The sequence below is a fragment of the Trichosurus vulpecula genome, chromosome 8 (genome assembly GCF_011100635.1).
Source record: "Trichosurus vulpecula isolate mTriVul1 chromosome 8, mTriVul1.pri, whole genome shotgun sequence".
Taxonomy (NCBI): domain Eukaryota; kingdom Metazoa; phylum Chordata; class Mammalia; order Diprotodontia; family Phalangeridae; genus Trichosurus; species Trichosurus vulpecula.
In genome coordinates, this window is record NC_050580.1 from 53,791,338 (window position 1) to 53,817,471 (window position 26,134).

General features: G+C 44.6%; 1 protein-coding gene across 2 annotated transcripts in view; it reads left to right on the forward strand.

Moving 5' to 3' along the window:
* CDH23 (cadherin related 23) overlaps positions 1-26,134 on the forward strand; it is a 552,108-nt gene that overhangs the window by 355,095 nt on the left and 170,879 nt on the right. For both annotated transcript variants that reach the window (XM_036735220.1, XM_036735219.1), the window contains exons 13-19: positions 6,965-7,029; positions 9,011-9,248; positions 10,966-11,071; positions 12,493-12,620; positions 17,630-17,702; positions 19,989-20,105; positions 23,677-23,789. In XM_036735220.1, coding sequence (XP_036591115.1) covers positions 6,965-7,029; positions 9,011-9,248; positions 10,966-11,071; positions 12,493-12,620; positions 17,630-17,702; positions 19,989-20,105; positions 23,677-23,789 — 840 coding nt within the window. The remainder of the gene's footprint in view (positions 1-6,964; positions 7,030-9,010; positions 9,249-10,965; positions 11,072-12,492; positions 12,621-17,629; positions 17,703-19,988; positions 20,106-23,676; positions 23,790-26,134) is intronic.

The window sequence follows — 26,134 nt, forward strand, 5'->3', positions numbered from 1 at the left end:
CCTAAGTGTTTTCCAAGATGCTTTATAAATCATGACCTCATCACCAGCCAATCTTAATGGCTTGTTCTCACCACATGCCACCCATTTCGATGGGGGCGTATGGTAGGAACTGATTGGCCACCATTGTCTTTCCAAAGTCGTAGAATGTTCCATTAAGGGATGGTTGATGGGAGAGAGCTGAATAAGCAGATCTGTTCAGAGCCCCAAATGGAGAAGAAAGGATTCTGGGGTCAATGACTACAATTGTGTCTCTAGTTTTAGTTCCTTGATTCTTGTCCTGCTGGTGGGTGGTACTTAACTATGAGCTGATGCCGTTTTGGGATGTGTGTATGGCCACACATGAATGCATCTTCCCAAAGAAAATTTTGTACCAGACGAGATTTGATAAAAGAAATGAGAAGATGAACCTAAATGATTATGGATTTAAAACTGGAAGGGACCCTCAAGATAATCTATTGCCATGCTTTTATTTTGCGTATAAAGAAATCTAGGCCAAGCACAGTGAAGTGGCTTGTCTAATGTTACAAGGTAGTAGATGGCAAAGTTCACATTCAAACCCAGGTCCCCTGACTCCAAATCTAGCATGCTTTCCCACAACATCATGTTGTAAATTGGGGACCAGACCCAAATAAGTTAGTCTGCCCCTTTGATGGCCTTTTGTATTGGTTTTCATAGGCATCTTTCCCTGCACCCCTCTGCCAACCTGGCTTATAAAGAAAATATCATGAATCACTGAAATCCACAATGGTCTCAGACCCATTGGAGCATTTGGGGAAGTTGAAGGTTTCACAAAAGGCAGACAGGCTAGTAATGCGTGAAGCAATAGACCTTTATTATAGTTGGTATGTTTTAATTCACACAAGAGTTACCCAGGAGGCAGGGCTAGTGGGGAACTGGGATAAGGGCAAATGATGCCATGGGTGGGGGGGCTCAGTAGCCATGGGAAGGGTTAGCTGCTAAGCCTCAGGTGAAAGGGTCTTTAGGAAAAATGAGGAAATGGGAGGGGGGGGTTGGCAGTGATCTTGAGAGGTGCATCTGCAGGCTCGTTACTCCCAGGTTCTTCCAAGATGGGGTGTAAAACAACTGGGTTCACCCCAACACCAAGATAGCTTGATGATGCAGCCAAAGGTCTTGGGTTTTATAAGGAGCATGGGACTTAGGGATGTCTGGTTTCTTATATCTGGTATCATAGACAGGGAGATGTTAGGAGTTGGCCCATTGGGCCCTAGTTGTAAAAGCAAAGGGAATAGTAGCTTCCAGAAAAGGGCTGAGCAGATGGGGGGGAGGAGGGTATTAGACAAAAAGTGGGGAAGGATCCAGAGTCAATCTAGAGTAAGCCGATATGCCACAAAATGCTCACAGAGGCTTTGGGGACTAACATAACAGATGATGCAAAATCCCCATTTGAGCCACTGGTTTCTGCTCGCTTGGACATCATCAGACCTTTCGCTGGAGATGTGACAAGGAGAAGGATATACTCATGTGTGTGTCCTTCCATCACCCCAACCTTACAACAAAAAGCCTGGGATAAGTTAAAGAACCCTCCCTTTGCTATGAGTGGAAGGTGTACATTACTTTCATCTTTTGATTAAAGTATTTGTAAAGTTGTTTTAAAAAATGTAGCAAAGGTCTTAGATGAGCCAGCAGGGAGTAGTCATGGTTGGGTCCTTTCCAGCTAAAATATTTCTCCATGTATCCAAAAATCTATCAATCAAGCTGTATTTATTAAGCATCTGTTCTGCATGTTACTGAATCTCACTGAGCTTCAGGTTTCTTCATCTATAAAATGAAATATTTGGAGTGGGTGACCTCTAGGGTCCCTTCCAGGTACACATCTATGGACCAAGACACTGTCCTAGGCACTGAGGATACAGAGACGAAGTTGATATCAAGAGCATGGCCTCTGTGGTAGGAGAATCTGAACTGGAACCCAGCCCCTGAGGCTTCCTCCCTGTATTGGCTTGGGGAAGTTCCTTCACCAACTTGGGACTCAGTTTCTCCATTTTAAAAGGAGAGGGTTATTCTAATCCTATTCTAAATGGACTTCAGAATCCCTTCCAGCTCTGGATCATTGATGACAATAACAGCTGGCATTGTGTAGCTCTTTCAAGTTTATAAATATTATTTCTTTGGATCTTTAGAACAACCTTGAGATATAGTTGCTATTGTTATCCCCATTTTAGAGATGAGGAAGCTGAGGCTGAAAAAGTTTAATGTGACCTTTCAGGGTCACACAGCTATCTGAGGCAGAATTGAAACTCGGCTCTTCCTGATTCAATCAGTAAACATTTATTAAGTGCCTACTGTATGCCAGGAACTGAGCTAAGCTCTAGAGATATAAAAAGAGGCAAAAGACAGTCTTTGCCCTCAAGAAACTTACAATCTAGTGGACTCTAAGGAGTCCAGCAATCTTTCTCTCCACTGGCCACCTAAGCAGTAATGTGGGAGCAGCTAGAAAAGGTTGGATGTCACGGGGACTGAGTCTGGGTGGACCTCGCTGGGGAAGCATTAAGGGCTTTGGGAGAACCATCTATAAAGCCACCAACACAGTTAGCCCTGGATCAGAGCAGGGTGGATCAGCCCCTGAGAAGTATGGCCCTGCCCTCAGGAGGCTAGGTCACTGGGCACAGAGCCCAGGTGCTCTGTTCCTTTCTCTAGTTAAAAAGGACAAATACATACAAGTTATAGCCTGGATAAATACCCCAGTATCCTTGAGAAGAGTCCATCCCCTTCTTTCCACTGCGACCACTTCAAGATAAAAATGAAAATAGTTATTATTAATGGTAGTAGCAGTAATAGCAGTTGCTAACATTTCTTAGGGCCTTAAGGTTTGCAAAGCATTTTACAAATATCGTCTTATTCTGTGCTCACAACAGCCTTGGAAGATAGATTCTCTTATTCCCATTTTACAGATGTGGGAACCGAGGCAGACAAGTTGAGTGCCTTGCCCAGGATTACATAGCTAGTAAGTGTCTGAGACCTGATTTGCACCCAAGGCTTCCTGACTTCAGGTCCAGCACTCCATCCAGATACGTTCAGCATCAAGGTGATCCACTTGTCAAGCTGTTGTGAATGATAACTCAGCAGGCCCCTGAGCCTCTGCCCAAATAGAGGAGGCGCCCAGTGATGGGGAGGCTACGTAAGCAATCCTGCTCATCACTGCTGGCCCAGAGAACCCCTCACATCAATAGCTCACCAGCTGACACTTATATCCGGTCTGAGTTGTCCCCACAGGGAGACGCACTAATTAATAGAACACACTGATGGATCGTGGCAGAGAAACAGGAAGTACGGCATGCCTGATCATAAGAAAACAGGGCCTGTTGCCAGGCTGGCAGGCCTGCTGGGATCATCCTGGAGCCAGGCAGAATGCTTGGGGATGTGACCCTTCCCCTGAGAGAAAGCTGACTTTACAAAAGAAGAACCCTGGGTTTGTCCTCTGGCTCTGTCCCCCAGAGCCGAGAGCCTGAGGCCCACAAGTCTCTCTGCCTGTCAGTCATTCATTGAGAAGCTTTGATCAGACCTGGGAGAGAGACCAGGGGTCAGTTGGGAGTAGGTTCCGATTCTTCCTTTGCTGAGCCTCCTGGCAGACTCTCCTGATGTCAGGCTGGCAAGCAGGGTCTCCAGGAATTCAGAGCCCCACTCCTTCCTCCCAAACCAGAGGAGAGCAAAAGGGTAGGTGCTACACACACACACACACACACACACACACAGATTCTCCTCCTCCTTCTCCACCCACTCTTCGTTTCTGTACTTTTCTTGCTCCTCATTCTCTGCCTAATGTGGGCATTACCCATAGGTCTGATCATGGTCTTCTCTTCTCTCTCCACACTCTGCTGGGTCATTCTCTTTTACTCTCATGGCTCCACACTTCATAGAATCATAGACCTAGAACTTAAAGGTGCCTCAAAAACTATTCTAGTCCAACCCTCCCATTTTACAGTTCTGAAAAGTGAGGCTCAGGAGATTAAATGATTGCCCAAGGTCACACAGTGCCACAGACAGGATTTGAGCTCAGATTTTCTGACTCCTTAGCTGGTATTTATTCCATTGCACCCTTCCCACATCTCTTGTTCAGTTGTTTCAGTCGTGTCTGACTCTCCAAGACCCCATTTAAAGTTTTCTTGGCAAAGATACTAGAGTGGTTGGCCATTTCCTTTTCCATCTCATTTTACAGATGAGGAAACTGAGGCAAACAGGGCTAAGTGACTTGCCCAGGATCATGCAGCTGTCTGAGTCTGAGTCATACAGTGTCTGAGGCTGGGTTTCAACTCTTCCTGACTCCAGGCCCAGAGCTCTATCCACTGCACCACCTAGCTGTCTCATCTGGTCCCATATTTATAGTTCTAGTCCTAACTTCTCTTCTGAACTCTAAATCCACAGGTAGAGTGTGGACCTGGCAGTCAGGAAGACCTCACTTCAGATCTTGCTTTCGATGCTAGCTATGTGAACCACAGCAAACAATTAAATTAACCTCTCAACCTCAATTTCTTTTATCTATGAAATTAGAATGATAATAGCACCCACCTCACAGGTGTTTTGTGAGAACCAAAAGAAATTTAATAAATAGTAGATAGATGGGTGGATAGATAGATATACATGTTTTTTGTTCAGCCGTTTCTGACTCTTCATGACCCCATTTGGGATTTCTTGGCAAAGATACTGAAGTAATTTGCCATTTCCTTTTCCAGCTCATTTTACAGATGAGAAAACTGAGTCAAACAGGGGGAAGTGACTTGCCCAGCATCATACAGCTAGGAAGAATTGGAGACCAGATTTGAACTCAGAAAGCTGAGTTTTCCTGACTCCAGGCCTAACACTCCGTGCACTGAAACACCTAGCTGTCCTATACATGCCCTACCCATACATCTATTTATAGATGCATATATGTATCCATAAAGCACTCTGAAAACCTTAAATTGCTATAAATAGGCCCATGAAGGCTAGTAGTAGTATTATATAGGACATCTCTATCTGGGTACAAAGCCTGTCCAAAGCCAAGTTTTCTCCCTCCTCTGTTTCTGCCTGTGGCATCAGCACTTGCCCTCTCTCCCATGATTATAATCAAGGGTTATGGTGGCTTTCCCTTTCCCTCATCTCTCACATTCAAAGAGTCACCATGTCCTGAGAACTCCCCCTCTGCAGAGTCCCCCAGGCCACCACCTTCTTGACAACGGGATGCCACAGAATTCACACTGGACTTAGAGTCAAAAGCCCTGAGTTCACCTTGTCAAGCAAATTCTCCTTCTGCCTTTCTACCTTTCTCTATCTTTTTCATTTCTTCCTAGGCTTCTCCCCAGCACCTGGCAGGACCCCCTAAGCAACACAGAAGTTTTTCAGCTTATTATTATTCTGTTTCTCTCATTTTAAAATAAAATTCCTTCCCCTTCTTTGGCCACCACCTTGGACATACATATTTCATATGGTCATTATATGCATGACATTAAAGCTCTTATAAATTTCCTATGGTTGATGTCAGAGCCGTGGGAAACTCTTAGCATCCTCAGGGATATACGAGGGTGTTTGAGCTCCTACTGTCACAGGGCTTGTCCCAAAGGAGAAAAGCCAGTGTCTGCTAGGAGAAGGGAGAGGGGAGGGGAGGGGAGAGGAGGAGAAGGAGAAGAGAGGAGAAGAGAAGAGAGGAGAGGAAAGGAGAGGAGAGGAACGGGGGAAGGGGAAGGGAGATGGGAGGAGAGGAAAGAAACAAAGAGATGAGGAAAGATGAGAAGAGGAAAGAAGAGGAGAGGGGAGGAAAGAAACAAAGAGATGAGGAGAGATGAGAAGAGAAGAGGAGAGGAGAGGAAATGGGAGAAGAGGAGAGAAGAGATGAGGAGAGATGAAAAGAGAAGAAAAGGAGAGGAGAGGAGACAGGGTTCCATGTTCCTCTCTCAAAAGGCTTCCACTCCAGTTCTTCCTGCTACTCCCACCTTCCCCATAGGTATATTCGATATCTCCTCCTGCAGGAACCTTCAAAATTAGGCTCCAGACCACTTTTCTTGTCTTATTACACAGTACTCCTTTCACACACTCTACCATCCAGCCACAGCAGCATTCTTGCTGTTCCTGGTACACAATAGCCCATCTCCTACCTCCATGACTTTGTATAGGCTGTTTCTCATGGCTGGAATGCCCTTAAATCCCAGTTCTGCCACTTACTACCTGTGTGATCTTGGAAAAATCATTTAAATTTTTCTGGGCCTCAGTTTTTTCTTCTGTAAAATGAGAGGGTTGGACTAGATGACCTCTAAGATCTCTTCTAGCTACAAATCTATGGTCCTGTGAGAGCACTGCCTCACTCTAGAACCCAAGACAGCATGGATAGTCCAAGCCTATATTCTCTGCCTGAAAGTGTCCCCAGGCTGAGAGTAGGGAGACCTAGGTTCATGTCCTGGCTCTCCTAGTGATTTGCTGTTAATCTGACAGTTAACCTATCGACTTTGGGTTAATCACAGGACCTGCCTAGGTCTCCATTTCCTCATTTTTTAAATAGGGAGAATAATGCCTGTCTCTTCCTCCTCATCATCCCTCTTCCCCTTGGGCTATTATAAAGATAAAGTGGAAAATTCTGTGACCAAGTTAAAGATACCACCCAAAGGTAATGTGCTGATGATCGTCATTCCCAAGAGAAGCAGGTGGCAGGCTTCTCCCCACCTTTGCTATGAAGCCAATTTTCAGATGCTAATTACAGAAGTCAGAGCAGAATTCAAAGGTGTTGGGTCCAGGGCATTGGCATGGGTCCAAGTTTTTTTTTAAGTTGCTGTGTATTGCTAGAGTCAGAAGAGAGCAAAAAGGAAATAGGGATCTCACCAGAAGGTTCTCCCACTTCCTTTGCAGAAAGCCTCTGGGCTATAGTGCCTAGGAGTTCATTGAGCTGATGACTACTATGACAGCTGGATCTTTCTTCCCTTTTAACTTCTATTTCGCTGTGTCTGGCAGTTATGAACTCTTATTCTCATTTTTTAAGGCAACAGACAATGATGCAGGCACCTATGGAGATGTCTACTACTTCCTCAGCGACGACTCTGACAGGTGAGATTCATCAGATGCAGCAGCATCCCAGGTATCTTTAGGGGAGCCTTTCAATGCTGGGGGTTGGGGCAGTAGTTTCCCAGTGATTCAAGTAATGGGCTGCCTGAAAGCTTCTGCTTCCCCTTTTCCCCCTACCCCACCCAACCCAGTTTAGGAAATAACCTTGGTTAAATCATTTAAACTCCCCAGGCTTGTTATCCATAAGAAGGTAGGACTCACAATCCCTACACCCCAGTGCTTTGAATCTGTCCAAAGAAATCACCTCTCAGTCATCCACACCTGGCTTATTCACTTAGGGTTGTCTACAGGAGAGGTTAAATCCCAGGCTAGATTCCCTCGGGTACCCAGCAAAATCAACAGCACTGGAACAGGAGGACTAGACAACAGTTCACGAGTAAAGGGCCCAGGGGGCTTAGTGGAATGCAAATTCATTCTGAGTCAACAGAATGATGAGACAGCCAGAGCAGCTAATGTGATCTTACGCTGCATTAAGAGGAGCTCAGGGTGCGGTTTCCAGAATGAAGTGCCCATCTTGCTCTCCTTTGCTACTGGTCAGACCATATCTGCGGGGTTGGAGGCAACACATTCTAAGAAGCTTTCAGGATGAGAGTCTAGTATATGTTCAGAGGATGCATACTAGGATGTGAGTTGACTCGAAACCATACCATGTGAAGAGTAGATGGAAGACATGAACTGGTTAGTCTGGAGAAGAGAAGAGAGACACAAGTTATTTCGTCAAGTGTTTGAAGGACTCTCATCTAAAAAAAAATATTTTTTTTCCTGCTTGCCCCATAAGGCACAGATAGGACATATGGGAGGGAATTTTAAAAGAGAGATTTTGCTCGATATTAAAAAAAATCTTAATGATGAGAGGAGATACAAGTTATTTCTTCAAGTGTTTGAAGGACTTTCATCTTTAAAAAAAATTTTTTTCCTGCTTGCCATATAAGGCGAGAGCTAGGATATGTGGGTGGGAATTTTAAAAGAGAGATTTAATGATGAGAGCTATCTGGATAATTTGGAAACACTTTGCCATTTTGTAATATCTGTCCTATGCCAGTATACTTTTCTTTGTTGTATATTATTGAGAGCAGACTGTATGATTCTTATATCCATTGGACTTTTTGCTTTATAACGAAAAAGAAAATTGAGTGAGTGAGTGTTGTTGAGTTGCTGTAACAAGGGATCTCTTGAAATTGAGTTTATGCAAGAGGCATAGAATAGAATTTGAAAACATCCTTTTCCACGCTACCCAACTACACCAGCACCCATGTATCCTGTAGATAGATTCATGCTTATCTTAAGTGTTCTGACTCTTGGCCTCTTTGTCCTGAGTGGAAGCTATCCTGATTTCCAACTTGAGACCTGCCTGCTAGACCCCAGATATCAGCTTAAATGTCAACTGACAATTCACTGAAGTTCCCATGAGACCCATTCCCAAGGGAGAAAACATAGAAGAAAAGGATGAAGTTCTGTTTCTCTTGCCTGCCTATTTCAATAGCAAGGGTGATTGGCCAAGAGACTCTAGCTTCTCACACACTTCACTCATGGTGAAAGTGATCATCTTTCCTAGATCATTGCCCTATCCACCATTTCCCAAATGGGAATGCTGAGATTCAGAAAGGTTCATGACCCTCCCATCAAAAAAACAGGGCAATAAACAAGAATCCAGGAGACCTAAGACAGATACCCTCTTCACCAGATCATATTAGTTCTCCTGCTACAGACAAGATCCAGGCATTTGGTCTGTGTTGACGGATTGATGATTAAAGTAGGCCAAACACAGTCTTGGAAATAAACTCCTATCTGCTTGCTTTACAAGTAGAAAAAGAATGATGACTTCAAATTTCACTCACTTTTCTTTAAATATAAAACTGCCTTGGTGGGAAATGGGGGAGGGGTGTTGACTGCTTAGCTTATGTCTTATTTTCATGGCTGCCTTAACTCTGGGATTTTTTTTTCATTTCCCTCCTGGGGACAGGTTCTCTCTGGAAAAGGACACAGGCCTCATCACACTGATTGCCAAACTGGACTATGAGCTGATCCAGCGCTTCACACTGACCGTGATTGCCCGAGATGGGGGTGGTGAAGAGACAACGGGGAGGGTCCGAGTCAACGTGCTGGATGTCAATGACAATGTCCCCACTTTCCAGAAGGATGCCTATGTGGGGGCTTTAAGAGAGAATGAGCCTTCGGTAACCCAGCTGGTGCGGCTCCGGGTAAGAAGGCAGGCATCCCCCACCCTTGTTGGAAAGATGGGGTGTGGCCTCCCTCCCAAAACAGCACGGAAAAGCATATCTACCCCAAAGGGTCATGTGCTTGTGGTCTCCGAGGCTGTGTTTTACTGCTCTATACCTTCTTCCTCATTTTCCCCTCTAACACTCTCTAAAACTAAAGAAGGCAATAGATTCTCTCTCTAAGACAGAGGCTCGTAACCTTCTGAGGGTCATAGACCCCTTCGGCAGTCTGGCAAAACCCAAGAATTATGTTTTTAAAAGCAAAAAAATAAAATACAGAGGATGAATAGGGGATTGAATTATACTGAAATACAATATCAAAGCTTTTTCCAAGTTCATGGACTCCTGGTTAAGAATTCCTGGTCTAAGACCAAACGGACCTCAAGTTCCCCTTTCAGCAGGGGTAGAATCATAGCTCTCAAGCTAGAAAGGACCTCAGAGGCCACCTAGTCCAATCTCTTCGTTTTACAGAAGAGAAAATCAAGATCCATAGAAGTTAAGTGACTTGTCCAAGATCATGCAAGCAGTAAAAATCAAGGGTAGGATTTGAACCCAGGTTCTAGGGTGTCAAAGCGTTCCTTCCACTATATCACACTGCCTCTGATCTTACCAGACACTTACCAGCTGTGTGACCCTGGGCAAGTCACTTAACCCTGTTTGCCTCAGTTTCCCCATCTGTAAAATGACCTGGAGAAAGAAATGACAAACCACCTCAGTATCTTTGCCAAGAAAACCCCAAATGGGGTCACGATGAGTCAAATGTGACTAAAATTGAACAACAAGATTAGAACTCAGGACCTCTGACTCCTCAGCCAGAGGATGGTAGGTATACAGAGGTGACAGAGACTTCTTCTCCCTCACACGCCTCTACAATGGGCTTCCCTCCTTGGGGGCATTTGATTCTGGGCTTTAACACCCAGGGCTCTTTAATAATTCCCTCGACCACCTGATAGGGTATACCCCACCATGAGACAGGAGTCTTATAATGCTCATTTCTTCAACTTTCATATCCACAGGAGTGGTTCTGGGTGAGAAACTGGGAGGGGAGAGTGGGAAGAAGGGAAGGACATGGAAGCTGCAGCCCATCTGTTCACCTAAATGTGACAATTACTCGTTAACGTGCCTGCCTCATGGCAGCAGGGTCTGGCACTTCTCTCCACACCCCTCCTCCTTTCCCCCACCCCTCCTGCCATCATTCAGAGAAACTCCGTGGGACCAATCAGGCCCAATTATGTTCAGAGTGATGGGGGCTTCCCTGAAGGCTCTCTCTGGAGTCGGTGACAAGACTGGAAGGAGGCTAATGAATTCAATGAAATCGGAAGACATGCCGAATAGGAGAGGGAGAGGGAGTGAGTGGCACACGGTTCCATTCCATATACCAGGGGCATCTCCACTCAGAAACTTCCTCCAAGCTTGGATGGATGTCCTGGAATGGAGTGTGCTCACTGAAGGGAAAGGGGACTCCTGCCTGGGGGCAGAAGGGTCACGGACCATCAGGCTTGGGAGATAAAACAGGGGATGTGCAATCTATCTAAAATGATGTCTACCTTGAAGGGGATGGACAAGAATAAGATATCTCTTTTGGGGGCCCCTTCCTCTTCACAGCTGAACAAATCTAAGACTCTGCTAGTCCCAGAAGGAATGCCCTTGGCTTTGTGCAGCTCTGGGGTCACACACTGTACTCTCCACCTCTCCCCAGGCCACTGATGAAGACTCCCCCCCTAACAACCAGATCACCTATAGCATTGTGAATGCTTCTGCATTTGGTAGCTACTTTGATATCAGCATCTATGAGGGCTATGCAGGTGAGTATGGACAAAAGCTTTGGGTCTTGGAGGGGCTGGAATATGTCTCTCCTCTGTCCACAACCAAGAGTTTTGCTGTCCAGACGAGGGGAAATGGTCTTAAGACACCACCTCGGCTGTTCTCCCCAAATCAAGAAGGGGCTTGGTAACTGGGTTAGCATTGAGTAAGCTCTTCCTTGGGCATTGACTCCCCAAGAATTGGGATATTTTATCTCCTTCCTAGATTGTCTTACTGTATTTCTATTGGTTCCCTTTTGTCAGAGCTGCCTCTGATGATTCTTGAGTACATGCAGGGTAGGTTTGGATGCCTTGGGGAGCCATTGGCAGAGTTGAGAAAAAAATGAAGTTTGTTCTCAGCCCACCACCCCTTCCCCTCAGACAACCAGAGCCATCAAGATGCTCCCCTGGAGACCCCAGTAAGCTCTGGCAAATCTCTGTGACCCAGATCTTTCCTTCCTTGGAACACTCACACACACACACACACACACACACACACACACATACACATACAAAATTACCCTTCATGTATATCTAAGGTCTATGATAGATAACCAAAGCTAATATCTAGAGGAAAGAAAAGAAAGAAGGTTGCATGGGGGAAAGGGGTAGAAAGAGGATCACTACCTTGACCTTGCCCGTCTCTCCTCATCATGGGATCCTAGGATTTAGAGTTCAAAGGAGCCTTTGAGATTCTTGTCCAAGCCCCTCATTTTACACAGACCCAGACTAGTCCATCCTCCTCCTCAACAAGCTTTTTCAATTAATTCAAGTACTGAAGGTGCAAGGAGCTAGTGAAAGCTACCATTTAGAGAAAACTTGATGTTTATAAAATGCTTCCCTCATAGGAAGGCTTTGAGATAGGTGATGCCAGAATTATTATGCCCATTTTACAGGTTAAAAAACCAGGAACACAGAGAAGGAAAGTGGTTTACCCATGGTCATTTAGCTAATGGAGAGCAAGGCTTGAATTTGAACCCAGCTCTCTTATCTTCTAATCCATCACCTCTCACAGTTTACATGTAGAGGATGATTTATGGTTTGCCAACTACTCCACATTCATTTTCCCATTGGTCCATCACAGAAACCACGTGAGATGGGAAAGGAAAGTTGGGTTAGCCTCATTTTCAAAGACAAAGATGAATTTCCTACAGAGCTATGCCAAAGTACCTGGGCTGACTCAGGAACTAGTAGGTTTCTCTTCACATGAGATCTTTAGGGGAAGACTAGATGACCACTTGTTGGAGGGACGTTATGGAGAGGACTCTGGGGTTGCAGTAGATGGCCCCAACTCTGAGATTCTGACCTGGTCCTAGAGTGTCTTCCTCCTCCTCATCTCCCTCTTCCTCCTCCTCATCTCCCTCTTCCTCCTCCTCTTCTTCTTCCTCTTCCTCCTCCTCCTCTTATGTTTCTTGTCATTTCAGTGATCAGTGTCAACCGTCCCCTGGATTATGAGCAGATCCCCAATGGAATGATTTACCTGACTGTCATGGCTAAGGATGCTGGCAACCCACCTCTCAACAGCACTGTCCCTGTCACCATTGAGGTGTTCGTAAGTACTCAGAAGCATCTGTTCTCTAAGTCACCCAGCCAACAAGTTTTTATTCATTGACTTGACACCTACACAGCCCTAAGCCCACCCCCTGGGCACCCTCACTTTCTCCTGCTCTTTCCCACCCTATTCTTTGTCTTAGCTGTTTCAGTCAGCAAGCACCCCATCCCCAGACTGAAGGGGTCAACATCTCTGCTAGGGTGTAGGGCACTACCTAAATCTATGGCATGAAATGAGATCTCTCTCTCTCTCTCTCTCTCTCACTCTTCTCTCTTCTCTCTTCTCTCTCTCTCTCTTTCTCTCTCTCTCCCCTCTATATCTGGCTGTCTCTTCCCCACCTCCTCCCCTTTCTCCTCTTCTATCCCTCCCTTTCCCCATTTTCTTCCTTTTCCCTTCTCTAAAGATCTAAAGGTGCCTGAAACCAAACTGCAGAGAGGCTGACGTGAATATCAAGCACGTATTAGCACTCCCCGTGTCTGAAATTATCAGTCACTGAATCAATCTCTGTGCCTTGTTTATTTGCCTGTCATCCCAGTTGATTCAGGGTTGTGTTGCTTCAAATTGTTGTACTGGAGGCCATCCTTTGCCTCTTCCCTCCTGAGACCCCTGGTCTGATCAAAGCTGGTGTCTGTGGGAGAGGGTGTGTATTTGTGTGTTGATGGAACAGTTAGTGCATTAATAAGGCTCCAGAAGGATTAGATCAGATTGTCAGATTTGCAGATGCATTTTGATTTGATGCAAGAAGCAGAAAATCTCAGCCCCTAGAGCACATTTGCTGGATAACCTCCCAAGCCCTCTGAGACCCATGCTAGCATGGCATGCTGACCTAGGACCTAGGCTTACCCAGGGCACAAGCTCAAATGCCAAATGGGCTCCCTTTAGTCTCTGTTTAGCACTACTCCTCCATTTGTTTTTGTTTGGTGTAGACAGTGGAATTGCAGTAGGGGAAGCAGTTAGCAGATTGGGGAGGCTGGATGGAGTCAGAATCAGATGGAGGGAGGGAGGGAGCAGGCAACCTCTGGACTTTGACCTGGTTCATACATGAGATTACCTGGAGAGCAGAAGGAAGGAGGGGGAGAAGTAAAGTCTAAAACCTTTGGTTTTTAACCTCATATAAATTGAACTACTACTTGTTAAGATGCATAAATTGGAAGAAGTGGTCGGATCAACCAGGAACATCTTTAAGGAGTATTTGAAAATGTGCATCTTTTTTTAATCAAAAGTCATCCTCTTGAACACTGCCATTACTAATGAAATAAACTGTTCTCTTTGACCAATGGTTTGTTTACACACACACACACACACACACACACACACACACACACACACACCCTTTCTGAACAATCAAAGAGTTGAAAACAGGACAAAAGCAAAAGAATTTTTAAAGGTCACCCTGCACTGGTCCCCCTAACCTGCTTCCCCCAACCCTGGCCACATCCCATTCCTGAACCTTACCCCCAGTTCTGACTATGCTTCCCCACCTTGCCCATAGCCCTAAACCCAATCATTACCCCAACCTCAGACTAACCACAATTCAATTTAGTTCAATAAATGTATTCGTTAAGTGCCTAGTTATTTATGTGTAAGGCATTAGGATGGGGACTGGGGATTCAAAGACAAGAGCAAAATACATAACCTTGAGAAGCTTATCAGGAGATGTACCTTGTATAGAGATAAGCAAATACAAAGTGACCAGAGAAGGAAGACTGGGAGGATCAGGAAAGACTTCGCAGAGGTGGTGGCACCTGAACTAAGCCTGGAAGGAAGAAGAGAAGGATTTAGTGACAAAGGGAAGGGATGTATTGCATAGGTGAAAGTCACTTTTACTCAGGCAATAAAGCCCGTATTTCCTGATATACTCTAATATACAAGGCAAGGTGCCTTGGGTATATGGGGCAGGGCCAAGAGGGTGGGGCAGCACAGGGGAGAGGGGGCAGGGATTACTGCTGAGATGAGCTAGACAAGTCTGTCCTCGAGGAACTTGTAGTCTAGTTTGGGAGAGAAAATTAGCTCATATGAAAAGATAATTCAAAACCCCAACCAAAACCAAAAATTTGGCAAGTGCCATTTAAGTAGATTGTAAATACTTTAGTCTATAGAGGGGGGAGAAATTCTTCTTAGAATGGTCAGAGAAGACTTCCCCTAAAGCCTTGAAGAGAAGTGGAGAGATTATGAATAGGGAATTTGGAGAGGGTGGTGTTAGAAGGGCATGTGCTTAGCAGTGGAAGAAGAGAATTAACCTGGTAAAAAAGACTAGCCCAAGCCCTCTTCCCTCTTGTTCCCCACCATCTCAGAGAGCCAACTCTAGGTGAGCTTCTCCCAGGGAGCCAGAGAAACTCCAGAATGATGCAAAAACCTCAGGTTAGGCATATCTAATAGTCACTTCCCTCAGGAATCCTTTTCATGAACTGCTGCCCAGCTGGGAAACTGACCAGTAGGCCAGCTCTCTCCTTCCCACCCCATCCACACTGGAATATTACCCAAGCAAACAGGAGACAGAGAAGCCAGGATCCCTCACTAATCTCTACCCTGGATAAATAAAAGAGATAGCTGAGTGGCTGGCCAACCAGTTGCCAGAGAATGGTCACTTCCACCAAGCACCTCGGCGAGGTTGGCATTGGGAAAGCCAGACAAGGGAGGCGGAGCATCTCAGCAGTGACTAGCACTGTCTCCTCCTCCACCCTAGGCTTTTGGAATAGCCTCGTCACTTGTGTCTAAAGATCACACTTGAAAAGGTCATCGCCTTCTGGGTGATTCCACACGTGGCTGATTTTTAAGTAGCTCTCACCTTCCTGGCTCTCTCCACTGAAGGGATTTTCTCTCAACTGAAAACAAAATCAGATGATAATGCGGCAATTTGTGGCATCACTTAAAGGAAAAAGAAGAGGAGGGACAGAAGGGAAAAAGAGAGGACCAAGGAACAAAGACAGAGCAGGGGAAGGCAGGAGGGGAAGAGAGGGGCAAGGTGGTTCCTTTTTTCATCTGCTGCTTGTTGGTTTTTAATAAAGAAGTCAAACTCACTTTGTAGATTTCCCATTAGGGGACAATAAGCTTTTGTAGCTCAAGCTGCTGAATTAGAACTAATAGCAAGCTCAGTGCCAGGATCCAGGGAAATATCACCGCTAATAAGTTTCCGCCTCATGCTCTGACACTGACATTCTGGGCACCATTTGGCAGTGAAGCAGAAGGTTTGAATGTATATGTGTATGTATGATACATGCATCTACACACATGTGTAGTGGGTCAGGGGTGTGATACAGGGGCTTTGTTTAGAAGGGTTTGGGTGAGTGGGTTTCCTCTTCCCCATTTGCCCTCAGCCCTAATAAAAAGCACTGTTAGCTTGAGTAGGATCTCTTGGTCCTCTGAGATTAGGAATCAGATGTGAGCAAAGTCCAGTGAGTATTCTCTGAATGCAAGGGACAGATCTGGGAAGCCAGCCATTCTCTGTGCCTACCAGTTGGAGTTGTAACCAGGATGGTGTGAATGGGGCTTTTCACCAGGGTGGTGAGTTTAGAAGGGCCTGACAACACTCTTATTCCTCCAACAGTGTAAAAACAATAGAACATAGCATCTAATTTTTAAAAATTAGTTAAAATGAGGATTTATTTGTTGCCAGGCAAGGGGGGGGGAAGTTCCCCCTTATCCTGGCTCCCATCCTAACTTTCTTCAAGTGAGAATACAATTTTTGACTCTCGTCCCAGACCTGGTTTATAAACTTGCCCCAAAATCTCAGGGCCTGGAAATCTGAGTATCCAGCTCAGCCCCAAATAGCCTGCCCTCCTTTCTAGTGTCCAGCCTTGGATTAAGTGCTAAAGGGTTGGGGTGAGGAATTAACAACTCACTAAGGTCAGGCTCTTCCCTCCAGGAGATGACAGTCTAATAAAGGATACAAGATGGATACATATGAAATATGAAATGATGATATAGAAGTTAAAGTAGAAGTAAAGACAAGAATAGAAGGAATGTTCTTAAGACAGTAGGCAGTCAATAGCCAAATGAGTGAGTGTTAAGGTACTATGCTTTGTGCATCCAGATGAGGGTTAGGTCACTCTAGGCAGCGTGGTCTGGAAAAGCTTCGGGGAGGAAAGGACTCTGGTCTTGGAGGACTTCTGTGTTCAGCTGGGAAGAAATAAGCTTGTTAATCTTAGAAAGGGCAAGAAAGCCTGCTCTGTGCCCATCCTTTTGGCCTAGCCTGGCTTTTTCTTTTCTTGTATTTGTGTCACAAGAGCTTAATACAGTGTCTGGCATCAGGGCTTACGCTCGTCACCTTGCCTTAACTAGCTTGAAGAGGTGATCTTCTCTGAAGATGGTCCTCCTGTTAGTTGAAGAATGGGCCCCTTTCTATCTCTAGCAGTCTGAAAAATGGGCCCCCTTTTACTTCCAGGAATCTGAGAAATGGGCCCCTTTCTAGCTCCAGAAGTCTGAGAAATGGGCCCTTTTCTCCCTCTAATCTTCCTCCCCTTCCTGTTTCCTGATACCTTTGCTCCTTATATTAAACATTACTTAATTATGTAAGGGATTTTAATTGCTCTTCCCCACCTCTCTCTTTGCATGTTTGGTCCCCTGTGTCTAGATGCACTCCCTTCTCACCTCTACCTCTTGGAATCCCTAGAATTCCTGGATTACTTGGTCCTCCTCCTCTCTCCCCAATTACTACCCTCTTTCTCTTGAAATTATTTTGTATTCTTTGTATATACTATCTTAAATTATTTGTTTACAGAGTGTGTGATTCCCTCCTCCACCAACTCTACCAATAGAATGTAAAGTCTTTGAGGGCAAGTGATGGTTTTTTTTCTTTGTATCAGCAGACCCTTGCACATAGCAATCAGTTAAGAGGTATTTGTTGAATCAAGTAAAGTGTCCAGCCAGGGAGGGGGCCTGTCCTACTCTTGTCCTATATTGGCTGCACTTAGAGGCCAAGGCCAACCTAACCCGGGGTCATCTCCTAGTGTGGGATTTAATCCTGCCCTGCTTTGATGATTGCTCTCCCCCTGCCATCTTCTCCTCAGGATGAGAACGACAACCCCCCAACCTTCAGCAAGCCCTCCTACTCTGTCACCGTTGTGGAGAACATCATGGCAGGTATGGGAACCCCAGGCCTGGTGAGTAGATGGCTGACCCATTTCCTGTTCTTTTGGGGGGATTATTGGTCAACTAGAAACTAACCAATTTATCAATAGTGTGGTTATTTGGGCATCTACTATGGGCCAAACACAGTTCTGGGCACTGTGGGGACAGAGTACAGATAAGAGCAAGACACGGTCCTACCCTCAGTAATTTTATATTCTTGCTAAGGAGATAAATATGCAGCAATTTCAAGGATGAACCATGTGATAGTAACTGTAAGTGCAGTAGGATTTTAGAAAGAAGAGGTCTGTGTGTATAGGCTAGCAATAAAAAGGGAAGGCTTCCTAGAAGAAGCAGGACTTTACCTGGCCTTTAAAGGATGGATAGAATTTAGACAGAGAGGGAGGGAGGAGGGTTTTTAGGCCAGAGGAATAGCATGGGAGATAGAAAGAGGTGAAAATGAGCAATTAAAAACCTTAGGACCATCTATCATAGCTCTGTGGGTAAAACTGGATCCTATTTACCATCTAGGCAAGTTCAGTGATACTTAGGTCTGGGGGGTCAGGGTCGGGGTGAGGGTAGGGGTCGGGAGGAGATGAGGTACCTCAGATAGACCCTATCTGCTTTGAGCATTATCCAGAACTAGTTTTTAGATGGGTTTCCCATATTTCCTCAAGAATGGTTATAAATGGATGATTGAAAAACCATGTATTAAGCACTGTGTTGAAAGAGAAAGAGACAGAGAAACCCCTGCCCTCAAGGACCTTACGTTCTCATAGAAAGAAACAATACAACAGAAGAGTGACGGTTAGGGTGTTTTGGTCTGGGAAGTCAGTATTTAATTCAATTCAGTAATCATTTATTAAGTGCCTACTATGTGCTAAGTGCTGAATGTGTCCATACTCTCATGTGGGTGTAATACCCACAGGTCCCAGATCTGAGTCACTGCTGCCTGTGCTCTGGGAAGCCCAGAGACTCCCCTGCTCAGAGCCACAGTCCCTTGCTCCATCCCTGCTCACTTCTTAAGGCCAGACTACCCCACTACTATCTTGCCAGCTTGGCATAACACAGGTCTTTATAAAGGCACTTCAACCCATTTCTAAATTGAATTCAATGGATTGATTTATCCCTGTCCTTTCTCCCTGAGTAGCAAAGAAGGCCCCAAGTGGGCAGTAGTCATGACCAGGGACAGGATATTCCCAATTCCACACATCCAGAATGGCCAGTGTGTCCTCTCCCTCCTTCAACCCCCTCACTCCCAGGCTCCATACTCATCCCAGGAGACCACAGAACTATCTGATATGATTATCCTTTTCTTCCTCATCCACAGCAAAGCCATTCACACACTCATCTCCAGATGCTTGAATAATTAACATTTGCTTATTTTACCTTGGTATAAGACATGGTGCCGGGCATTGCGAGAATAATAAAAAGGGATGTTCCCTGCCCTCTGAGAGCTTCCAGTCTAGAAGAGGAAAATGGACTTATCTATAAGTAACTCTAATAAAAAGCAGACTGTGGAAAAGATTTATTAAATGGTAAAGAAATACAGAGGAGTGCTAGCATTAGCCCAAGAGGAGATAGGAGGGGAGGGGAGCTACAGTCCAGGGAGATCAGGGGTCCTCCTTGGGGTCTAAGACATAGGGCTAGGGAGTGTTCCCTAGGTGACCAGGGAAGTCAGGGTGTGAGCAGTGTTCTCAGACCCCTAAATTTTCAAGAGTTCAGAAGGAGGTAGAAATAGAAGATGAGAGAAAATAGATTTAAGTGAATCTTGAAGGAAAGTAATAGAACCCATAAAAACCTACTTTTAAACAAAAGATCGTGACTCAACTGTAAGATTTAAGGTCATAAAGTTTAAATAATTTAATATAAATTCTGGAGAGGTTATTCATAAATAAAAATGCTAGCTAAAATCAAGTTTATTATAAGTACCAGCTGGAAACAGGCACCAAGCACTCATTAAGTGCTTTCTATGTGCCAGTCTAGTCCAAAGTGTGTGAGAAGGAAGAAGGAGAAGGCATCCTACTTCAGCCGGATGAAATGACTGATGATCCAAGGCATGAGTCATTGGCATTTTGGCTTCCTTGAAATTATGCTAGAGAGTTATAGCTGAGCCTCTCTTTTCAACTGAGCCCCTTATAATTGCCAGTAGCCAAGTACTTTGGACAGCTCATGTGGACAGAATCATGGGCATTTTATCTGGGGATTTCTATTCAGTTCTTGCCCCTAATGGACAGATACCATGATGTAGGGCTGAGCTTTTGCTGAATAGAGCCTCCTCTCTCCTTTGTCCCTTTAAAGGTGCCACGGTGTTGTTTCTGAATGCAACAGACCTGGATCGCTCCCGGGAATATGGGCAGGAGTCCATCATCTACTCCCTGGAAGGTTCCTCACAATTTCGGATCAATGCACGATCAGGTGATTACATGTCCCACATTCTCTCCATTTGTTTTTCTCCTCTGATTGTAATTCCTTTCTGTCCATCTTCACCTCAGCCCCCAGCCCTGGGAATTGACTGAGTACTCAAGGTACCTTCAAACTCTAGTATAAGTGGGATTGGATTTTTTTTAATTGTATTTTTATCTTCAGTTCTAAATTCTCTCCTTCCTTCCAGCCCCTCCCTCACCCATTGAGAAGGCAAGAAATATGATAAAGTGGGTTTCATTTTAAACAAACCTGATATGTGAAAACCCAAACCCAAAATATAAAAGACCCAATTCTTTGATGGGTCCATGACTTCATTTAGGTATGTATAACCCCTACCAATGTAAGTAAAAGATCTTCCATGCTTCCTCTTACTATGTACTTATTATTCATGTCTTCCTATAAGTTGGAACCGCTGATGGTTCAGTGAACAGAGTGCTGGACCTGGAGTCAAGAAGACCTGAGTACAATTCTGACCTCAGACACTTAGTAGCTGTATGATCCTACGCAAGCCACTTAAACTCTCTTAGCCTCAGTTTTCTCATCTGCAAAATGGGGCTAATAATAGCCCCTATGTTCCCAGGGTTGTTGAAGGGATAAAAACACTTTTCAAATCCTAAAGGACTATATAAATGCTGGCTATTATAAATCTTCCAGAAAGGATTGCTCCAATGCTCTGGAGGCCTCCATCTTTTAATTTCTCAGTGGGTACCAATGTACCTCTTAAGCTGTTCCCATCTTTTTTTCTGATTCCCAATACATGATCTCCTCACCTCCTTTCTGGGCCACATACACCCCTGAGACTCTCTTTCATGCTACTGCCTTCACAGGAGTCGTCATCTGTAACATGCTGAAGCCAAAGGTATCCTTTGGGCTATCTGTAATTGGGGGTCTTCAGACATCGTGATATTCCATCATTCAAAGTTGGGCAGCAACATCAGGAGAATATTTGGTGTTAACAAGATAGGCAATGACAATAACAAGCTGCATAGGAGCTTTGAAAATATCAGCCATTTCCCAAGTGGGAAAATATAAATTGAAAACTTTAAAAATATAAATTAAGGACTAATTCACTCTACCACATTTAAAGAGCTAAATTAAGAACCAATTCACTTTACCACAGAGTGATTCATTTTACAAAAGGATTCACCATAAGATCCCGTGAAATTGCAAGTTCTCCAAAGTGTGGTTTGATTTACCAAAATTTACAGCATGTTCCTTAGGAGAAAAAGCAATAATCAGTGTTCAAGGGACTTGGGTTTCAATCTCAGTTTTCATAGTTTTTAGCTCTGTGGCCTTGAACAAATCACCTAGGCCTCTGAACTTTCACTTCCCATTCTACAAAATGCTAATCCGCTGTATTGCACCATCCTCTCCCCAGCCAACTCCCTCTTCATCCTACAGTTCCTTAAAGCAGGTGAGATATTGAGTCATCACCATTAGGGCTGGACTTGGGGGTGGGGTGGCAGCAGCCCTCTTCTGTTCCCTCTCTAGAGTCCTTGGAGCTTGGGTAAATGAGCTAAAAAAAACTGAGAGAGCAACACCAGGGTCAGCTGAGTAAACTGATCCCTTCCCACCTGGGGTTCCCTTCACCAGCTATAGCTGAAAATTGATAGGAGAGGAAAATCAGAAGTCAAAATACCTCCACCAGCCTGGGTCTCACTGTCCAACTCTATACAATGGGTATGGTTTTTACCCTCATTATAGATGTCTCCACTGACCATGGGCACATCTCAGCAGGATTTATAATAATGAACATTAAGGAAGGGTTAGAGAGATACTCATCTGCTCAGAGAAAGGGAGATAGATCTATTAACCTCTCCCCAGCCTCTCCTCCTCCTCTCTCCCCCACACAAGGAGTCTAGTTTAGCCCTAGGGGGTATTAATGATGATATGGGCATTTTCTTTCTGCTTTGACATCTCTCCTTTAGCTCCAGACATGTGAGCACTTTCCTCCAAGCTCCTTGGTCAAATTAGCCAGCCTGCTCCGTAAAGGTGGCCTTAATTGGATCTAATTTCTCAGACAGGAGAAGCTATCCATCATGCCGACAAGTTCATATTTAAAACTTTTTAGAGATTAATTTCTTCCTCGCCCTGCCAATTAATCGACACCACCCCAACCCATGGAACACATCTCTGTGGCTCAACCCTTTGCCAAGCTTCCCTGCTTGGCCTTTCCATCATGGCCAGCCCCTGATACTGGTCCCCAATTTAGCGGTCAAAGGAGTACCTTAGGAAGGGGGAGAAGAGTGAACTCATTCATCTCTAATATTAACCTAGTGGCTTTCTTCTGAGTGTCTCAAAGCCCTCAGCAGCCAATATAGAACTTTAGAAATGGGGGAAATGTTAAAGCATGGTATAATGAAATGAGTACTAGCCCTGAAATAAGAGGACCTGAGTTCAATCCTCTCTCTAATACTTGCTACCTGTGTGACCTTAGATAAGACACAGCCTCTTTGGATCTCAGTTTCCTCATTTATAAAATGAGGATCTAATCTAAATCAAGGATTCTTAACTTTTTTTATTTCATGGTTACCTTTGGCATTCTGGCCAAGTCAACAAGCATTTATTAAGCACCTATTTTATGCCAGACAGTAAATTCTGGGGATACAAAGGCAAAAGACAGGTTCTATTCTCAAGGTGCCTGCAGTCTAATGGGTGAAGCCTATAAGCCCCTTCTCAAAACAATCTTTTTAAATGCATAAAATAAAATACAGAGTAATATAAAGGAAACCAATTATGTTGAAGTAGTTACCAAAAAAATTTTTTGAGATATAGTAATACATCTAGCAGCAGGTCTAATAGCTAGAGGAATTTCAAAGTGATGATGAGCGTCAGAGATATTTTGGGATATCTGCAACAACTATAGTATGATATGAAAATAGCTGCGGTTTCTATTGGTGACAAAACGACAAAAACTGCTAATACTACTGCGGTCTGTTGCTGGCATTTGTAATGGAAGGGAATGCTAAATTTCAATTAGAGGTTAGTAAAAATAAAAATATATTTCTTTTCCTATTCAAGTTCACAGACCCCCCAAAATCTATCCACAGCTCGGTTAGGGGATCCATGGACCCCAGGTTAAGAACCCCAGACTGTTTAAGAACCCCTGAACTTCTGAGGTCCCACTTGGCTCCAGATAAGTGATTCCATGATGATTTGTGTGACTTTATGTAATTTCATGGAGATATGAACAGAGATGCTGCTTTGTCTCAGTTCAAATAATGACTAAATGGGATCCGAAGTCTAGCTCTCCTTTCTCATAATCCAACTCTTTCCATTGTACCAAGGGGCGTTTTCTTCCTCCTTACTAAGGGATCATATTGCCCAGCCTCAGAGCCCTGGCTCACACCCAAGATGGAGAAAAGATGCTTTAGTTCTTCCCCCTCCCAGATAATCTTACCTGCCTTTGTGTTTCCTATTGGCCCCTTAAGGATGTAATTTAGATTTTGATTCCAGATCTTCCTCATGCATGGGAACTGGGATGAGTCATAGAGATCCTTATTCCATGGCCTGAGAGGTAGGGCAAAGAGCACTCGGTCTCACCCCTTCCTCTCTCCCTTAGGTGAAATCACAACTACGTCCCTGCTGGATCGAGAAACCAAATCAGAGTACATCCTCATTGTGCGGGCAGTGGATGGAGGTGTCGGCCATAACCAGAAGACCGGAATTGCCACTGTGAGCTCCTCATCCTTCCCGTCCCTCCCTCTGATTTCTGCCTTGACAGCTTTCCCCCCAGGCTTGCCCAAAAGCTTGGAACTGCCACTTAAACCAAACTCTGGCTATCTCTTTCTGAAAATCAGAGGAGAAACAGGGGAATTGATGGGATGATTAAAGAGAACCTGGGTCATTACTGGAGTTCTCCCATTCAGAAGGGATGGACCAAGAGAGTTCCTCCCCCATTCTCAGCTGGGGACAGCAAAGAGTCTTTCTTTTTCACTAAGAGAAATACCAGATCCACATAAGAAAGACAAAATGTTAGAAGTGGGCTATGAAACAGTTTTCCATGGAAGGGAATGGAAAGGCATTTCCTCCCAAGAGATGCAAAATCCATGGAGAATCTGGTTATGAGTTGGACGGTGGAAAGCAACAATATGCCAGGGGCCCTTCCTTGTATTACCTCCAGCCAAGAACAGGATGCAATAGTCCCATCAGGAATATTTGCCTGTTGACAGGAGGCAGAATCCTGAAGAGCCTTGAGGGCTGACAATATAGAATTTTATATACATGTGCATGTGTGTACACACATGCATGCAAATATGCATGCAACCATTTGATGAAAATGTGATACCATTTTACCAGATCCACTGACCTTGAACTTTCCTAGTGAGTCAAGGATGAAGTACAGATCCCTCCCCCATTTCTTTACTGCCCAGAGTCCTCCACAATTCCTCCCTCCCCCGCAAAAAATGCTGTGGAAAGAGTGGGCATCTGGCAAGAGGGAAACCAAGTGGGTCCCCAGCCACAGAAGGGCAAGGCAGAGGGGGGTTTGCCATTCTAACCACATCGGTGGATCTCTCTCCTAAAGAGGGCATCCAACTTGAACAGATGGTTGGTAGAACTGAGGGTGTTTAGCCTAGAAAAGGGAACTCTTAGGAGGCTCATGATGGGCATCTTCAAATATCTAAAGGTCCTGTGCCCATTGGAATATAAGCTTCTTGAGAGAAGGCGATATTTCATTCTTGGTACCCCCAGCACCTAGCATAGCTCCTGGAACATAATAGGTACTCAATAAATGCTGGTTGACTAGTTGTAGTATGAAAGAGGAAGCAGAAAGAGGAATGTAAACCTAGAAAGGACCGCAGAGGCCATCCAGCCCAATGCGCTTATTTCACAGAAGAGGGAACTGAGACCAAGAGAAGTTAATTGACTTACCTGTGGTCACCTAGGCAATGCATCAGAGGTGGGCTCTGAACCCATGTCCTCTGACTTGTTTCCCTGGACCTTGATATAGAGTAGGGTCCATTGCTCTTCAAGAGTGTAGAATTAGGGCCAGTGCAAGGAGGCGGGTTTCAGGTAGAAATGAGGAAAAATGTTGGGCCGTGAGTTGTCACATGAATTGGTAAGTTTTCCTGTGAAATCTCACTTCTACCAGGGACCCCCAATTATGCAGCTTATTTTCTACAGGCCTCAGTTTCCTATTCTGGACTGGATGACCTCTAAAATCTCTGAATTCTTGATCTGAGATCTATGTGCATGAATGATGTTGGAAGGAGTCCTGCCTTGGGAAAGAACTGGTCAGATTGGCTGGATCAGAGATGTCGAACCCAGGGCCATGGCCTGAGACTCCTCTAGTTCAGACTGAATGAGATTAAAATGTAATTGAGAAATATTTAACACAGTAAATGGAAACACAAGAGAACATAAATAATGCTAATATGTGGTTTTGTGAGTCAGATGTGACCCACAGGGATCCTTATGTAGTTTATTGCTTTTGTTTTCCGTTTGAGATTGACACACCTGAATTAGGAAACCTCTGGGGTCCCTTTCTACTCTGAGTCTCTGGTTCCTTGGCACTATTTAAGAGAGCAGGAAAGAGAGGGGAGCAGCCTCTGGTGGTGCAGAGCTGGGCTACCTTCAAAGAAAAAGATGCCAGAGCCCTTGTCAGGTGGTTATGGTGCCATTCAGGTAATCCACAAATCTCACCTCTCCAGGACACAAGCCCCCTGGTACACAGCCCTTTGATGGGCAGAGATGGCGGTGTTCAATTCAATTCTATTCCATTCAGCAAGCATGGTGCCCTTCAAGTGCCAGGTTCTGGGGAATACAAAAAAAACAAAAGCAAAGCAGTCCCTGCCCTCAAAGAAGTTTAAAATCTCCTGAGAGGAAACAACATGTACGCAAACAAGTCAGCACAAATACATACATGCATACATACATACACATGCACATGTATATACATATGTGTATGTGTATATATGCATATATGCATACATATATACACATACACACATATATTATATACATAAAGCAAATACAAAATAATTCACCCAGAGACCTGGTCCAAAGCCCCAAATTCCCCC